Source organism: Trachymyrmex septentrionalis, unplaced genomic scaffold, assembly GCF_001594115.1.
Source record: "Trachymyrmex septentrionalis isolate Tsep2-gDNA-1 unplaced genomic scaffold, Tsep1.0 scaffold2, whole genome shotgun sequence".
Taxonomy (NCBI): Eukaryota; Metazoa; Arthropoda; class Insecta; order Hymenoptera; family Formicidae; genus Trachymyrmex; species Trachymyrmex septentrionalis.
In genome coordinates, this window is record NW_017305179.1 from 164,478 (window position 1) to 170,082 (window position 5,605).

At 36.3% G+C, this 5,605-nt stretch overlaps 1 protein-coding gene across 4 annotated transcripts in view; it reads left to right on the plus strand.

The window, feature by feature from the left end:
- The window catches only part of LOC108747424 (putative uncharacterized protein DDB_G0290521), a 22,769-nt gene that overhangs the window by 11,719 nt on the left and 5,445 nt on the right, over window positions 1-5,605 (plus strand). For 3 of the 4 annotated variants that reach the window (XM_018484861.1, XM_018484860.1, XM_018484863.1), the window contains 3 exons: window positions 1,250-1,329; window positions 3,076-3,369; window positions 3,743-3,880. In XM_018484861.1, the coding sequence (XP_018340363.1) occupies window positions 1,250-1,329; window positions 3,076-3,369; window positions 3,743-3,880 (512 nt within the window). The remainder of the gene's footprint in view (window positions 1-1,249; window positions 1,330-3,075; window positions 3,370-3,742; window positions 3,881-5,605) is intronic. The other variant, XM_018484862.1, reaches the window with a different exon arrangement.

Here is a 5,605-nt window from a genome sequence, read left to right on the forward strand (position 1 = left end):
AAGTTAGAGGAAACACCCTGTGTTTACAGTGTAAAATTTAACAATCGTTTTAGTAGAAAATAACGACATATTTAGTAAGAGCAGTGGCGACTTAAATTAAGTTAAATTTCACGCTATAGATTTAACAGAAGGACGCTGCCCCACCCTGATCGGGCACAATGTCAAGCCCCACTCTTTGGCTGGTCACCAGAAAGGCTCTAAAATCGGTAGCCAGCTAGTTTCCGCGATAATGAAAGATACAGGTGACTCCGCATAGCGTTAGTAGTTGGCGGGTGCCTGTTTTGGCAGAGTCGCGTTCCTCGCCGTAGCTGAACCAGCGAGCTCGCTGGGATAGCATCGGTATGTGGACGTATAGGGTCCAGGCGGGTTTATTAGTTGCCAGAAAATATGCACTTTGCGCGATTAACGATGCGCGACCCCATATGGATGTCGTAATATTCGGCCGCCTGTTGCGATACGCTCGCGGTGCACGCGATCGATATATGATACGAGAGCTGCGTGACACAGTTAAATCAAAATTGTGCACGTCGTTAGAGGTACTATTTTGATGGTATGATGAAAGAAATTTTGCGGAAAGAGCGACACCGCTGCGATCCATCGTGTGAATAAAGTTGGATCAAGTGCGTAATTGTCGAAAATTGATGACAATGACGGTGGTTCGATGACGATGAAAAATCGCGATTAAATGAATATGCGAGACATTGGTGATTGATGACGTTAGTGGCACGATAAATAAGTGACTCTTTTTTTATCGTCCATTGAAATCGGTTATACAATTTTAATAATATGGTATCAATTTTTCTCAAGTTTATATTAATCTACGAAAGGACGTCGTGGTATTAAAAAATACCATTTTTTATTCTCTCGTAAACTGTTTGATACTAAAAATACTAAGGTCTTTTTTACTCTTAAAGGACTAAGCGAATAGATTACTGTGAAAATAAAGAAAGTGATGAAAAACAAATATTTTTTAAATATAATTATTGAAAAGTCAAAAAATTTCAGAATCCTATCTTTTATAAAAATATAAAAAATAATTTTAATTATCTAAAAAAATAGAAAAAACGGTCAATGGTGATCACTCCAGTACTTTTAATGTTAAAATCTCATCTTTAAAGAACTTACATCTGTATGTTATAATTCAAGCGAATTTGTCCAAATCTAATTGATTAACGCAGATATATCGCAGTCATAAACTAAGAAATTTCATACCTCGCCAAACCGATCTTTGTCTCTATTATTATCTTAGGTCTCAAACGAGTAGCTTGGCCACCGCCTCCAGAGGATCAAGACTTCGACTACATCGAGCAAGCTCCCGTCCAAGCGAAGGTAATGTAACAGATAATTAGATACGTGTGTACATATTTTCGCGCTAAAGAATCAGATTTCGTTGTCCCATCATTTTATGCTGCTTCAATAAGACAAGAGGCAATGACAAACAAAATTTGCAACTCTTATTTTTCGAACGATAATATAAATTCAGCGAAATTATGATAAAATATTGACGATAAGAAAAAAATTAATGTATCAAGATGTAATATTTATTGTAAAAATGTTGAAATCAAATTTTGATCCATGAAGACCTGTTGCCTTTTCTCTCGTTAGCGTAGCAACTCTCTAAATTCTTTGAAGTAAATTTTATTCCAAAAGAATTAAATCTCACTCCGAAGAATTTAAAGAGAATACTTGTCATTTCATGTAAACGAAATGAGGATATAGACGAGCATATAATGAAGTAATTAAATCGTGACATTTTCAAAAATCTCCGAAAGGACACGGATATACTTTTGAATGTCTACGTGTTGCATTCTTTTTTCGTAATATTTTTTATTTCCATTTAGTGCGATAGCTTCTCCTGCATCTTGCCATGCGTGTGATTGCAACGATGTTCGTTACGTGTTTCTTTTATGTATTGTTCACGCTCGTTCCTCTCTGTGTATGTATATCAGTTTTATTTCGCTCGGAGCAGAGATGGAGAACAAATACGCGATATATACCGAAAGTCTCGAAATTGAGTCAGCAATTTTGGCTGGTCTATTCCTCGATAAAATTGAAATCGATTTCAAGCAATTTTTTTTAATTGTCATTAAATCTCGAAATAATTAGTGCTGCAAATAAAAAAAGTCGACTGAAATAGTTGTCTTTAACGAAGAATAAAATAAAACTTTGTAACAACTGTAGCAATTATAACAATCAAAATTTTATATATTATTGTTTTATTAAACGAAAAATCGATACGGCATGTCGTTCCATCTCTGACTCGCACTCGTGCACGCAGTGAATATCGATATCGTTAGAAAGTTTACTATCCGAATATCGTATTTCTTAAACACGCGAATCCGCCCATTGCGGTCGTCGAGGCAGGTCTACCGATTAATTATTTGCAGGAAGCGAAAACGATAGATTGCCAAATTGGTGAACGTCCCTTTTGATGAAACCGACGATGCTTGGCTCGAGCGAATCGCGGACAGATTTTGAAAAAATTGTTAATCTGAATAATCGAGAATAATATGAATTAATTCGATATAATTGAAGAGTCAATCTCATATCCTTATTAGCAATTTGAATGTTCTACAGAATTATTTTTACAGTCGAACAAAATTATTTTCTGCATCTAGCTGATTTGAATATACTTCAGCAAAACAATATTTTCCGTGTACATTCATTTATTCTACTTGTACAAAAATATATTTTTTTGTAAATATTTTCTTTTACATATAATGATACAAGTTTAGATTCTTAATGATAATTCGAAATTCAAATAACTAATCTCTCTGCTTTATCATTCCGATGATCATTTTTTTATACATCAATTCCATAAATCTTCTTACCGTTCTATTTATTCAAATTATCAGCTTCTAATTTTTTATTGTGCAAATAGTGTTAATAACATTAATGAGTGTATTGAAAGACATGATTTAAATAAATAATATAGACATAAGGAGGATTATATTTAGATGTCGCGTTATTTCTTGCAAATTTTCCCGCACCATCTCTCTCTTTTTTGGGACGATCAGACACCAGTCCGTGCGCTCGCTCGAGCCTACAAAATTATCTGTTTTCCCCTCCGGTAAGACCCGTGGGTACGGTGAATTCGGCTCGTACCAGAGTAGTCCCTCATCGGGTCCGTCACCCCAACCGTCCTCGACGGTCGCACGGTCGTCGACACAGAGCGCCGTCCCGTCGTCCCCATCGCCGATCAGTTCTGGCGGCACGCTCCTGCGACAGCCCTCGCACTTCCAACAGCAACAGAATCTCAGGGGCTGGACGCCCGTTACACCCCCGGCAACTTCGCCGCTCTCTCAGCAGCATCCCCTGCTTCCGGACCAACAACAGCAACAACAGCAACAGCAGACCCAGCCTTGGCAGGTAGGTGATGCTTGCATAAACGTGGCTGACGCTCGGTCCTCCGCAATTTTGGAAGAGGAGCCGATGAGAAACGCGGTAAGAAACCGGACGGCACGTGGCAATCGCTTGCGATCTTGGATGTAAGAAGCATCGTCGCCGTTGTTGTTTATGCGAGAGATATATTATTAGTTACGCATGTTGCTCTTCCTCTCTGTCTCTCGCACTCAGAACCCATGCACTCAGAATCATGCGGCGTGAGACGGTTTTAGCCAAGCGAGGATAGCGGACGATTTGCAGGATAGCAACTGGTACGGTCGTAAATGTCTTCGCGTGGGTGTGACACACTCGCGACGGTGAGCGAATCTTTATCGCTGTGCCCTTTATATTTTTCCAGCAGCACTCCCAGGATCCATACGACCGGGCACCGCAGAGGCAGCAACAGAATCTATCCGGTTATTATACACCCACCCCTGCGGCGTTCGAGGCACCACCCTCCACTATCGTCCTCCGTCCTGAGCCGCCTATCTCGCAGGTGAGAGTAACTTACTAAGCTCAAAGAACTTAAATCTCATCGTCAAATAATTATAATTCTAGTTCTCCAAGCCCAAGGAGCACATCGAGTCCATTAGAGAAAATCAAAATGATTTTATTTTGACGTCATAAAAGTCAAAGTGATGATTTAAAAACTGTTTATTGACGTTAAGAATCAAAGCCATTTTGATGTTTTGTTGATCAATCATAATAATATCATAAAGACATCCTCATCTTATTTGTCGCTCAAGATAAACGTCCCAGTTTTCGATGTGATTTATTAAAGAAGCAGTTATTATTACTTAGTACTTATAAATATAAATCTTAAAATAAACATTTTAAATAAAACATTGATATATATAATATTATGTTTGCATATATCAAAAATTTAAAGTCGTTGAGTAACATTTTATTAAATAAAATTGAATACAATGAGCGGAGGTATATGAGATGTGATTGACTTTAATCCTTAATTATTTTAAGAACAAATAACTTTTGTAGCGTGAAAAACCTTATAGTTTTATATCTTTTTGAAAGTAATATTTTACGTTACGTTTGATATTATGTTGCAACTCCCGCAAAACTATGATCCGGCCAAGAATAACGCGGTAAATATTACGCGAGTTTCCGAAACGTCGCGTTTAATATCGGACGTGGATTGCACGGTGCGATACAATATTTTTGCGAGAGTATCCGTGCGAGATCTCTAGCGAGAGATGCCTTTGGCAGCATATCAGCCGTTAAATATACGTCGTCGTCATTCCGGCAGCATCGATTACATCTCCCTTGTCCGAAACTTACTTCTAAGAATATCCTGAACATCTAGATGTTTCCGAATATCTAGGTGTTACTAATCTAACCCACGACTTCGAAAGAATAGTACAACTTCTGCATCATCATCCAAAGAGAACAATCAAAATAAAGTCAAAATGATATCATATTGACTGAAACATGACAAAAGAATGACATAAATTGACAAATTTGGTCAATGATCAGTCAATATAATGATCAAATTGACGTTATTTTTATTTTCTTGTTCTCCTTGATAACAAGACTGCGGTTCTTTCACATATTTCCGCGACTTCTGGTATTCGCAAAGTTGAGTTTTAAAAATACTTAAAAAAAATTGCAATCATTTTCTCAGTCCGCAAATATAATCCGATAAAAGTCTGAAAGAATTAGATAATTTACAATATGATGATATCATCTTTCTTGTAAAATAAAAAAGTTTTTACAACTTGCGTCTCTTTAATCGCGTTGTACTTTTCTTTGTTTCTTATGCTAAAAGAATGAACTTAAATTAATTGGAAAAAGAAAATGAAATCAAATGTAGCGTCATCACGCCAAGTACATAAAAATATGAAACGGATCGTTTGACTGCTTGACTTGATGCGAACAATATATTTATGTATGTTCGTGCCGCTGCCAAATTCGTGATCACTAACTTTTTTGGAGTTTTGACAACGACAAATTTTTAATTAAAATTACTCAGAATAGTTTCCAATATCATTCAATATCTTGCGGCGTCGCTCTCTCTCTCTCTCTCTCTCTCTCTCTCTCTCTACTTTTTTATTTTTTTATCTTTATTTTTTTGTTTTTATTTTCTTGTTTTTTAAATTAAAAGAATTTTTTTTAATTTTTTGTTTTTTGTTTTTATTTTTATTTTTATTTTTTTATTTTTTCATTTTTACTTTTATTTCTATTTTTATTTATTTTTTTATCTTTT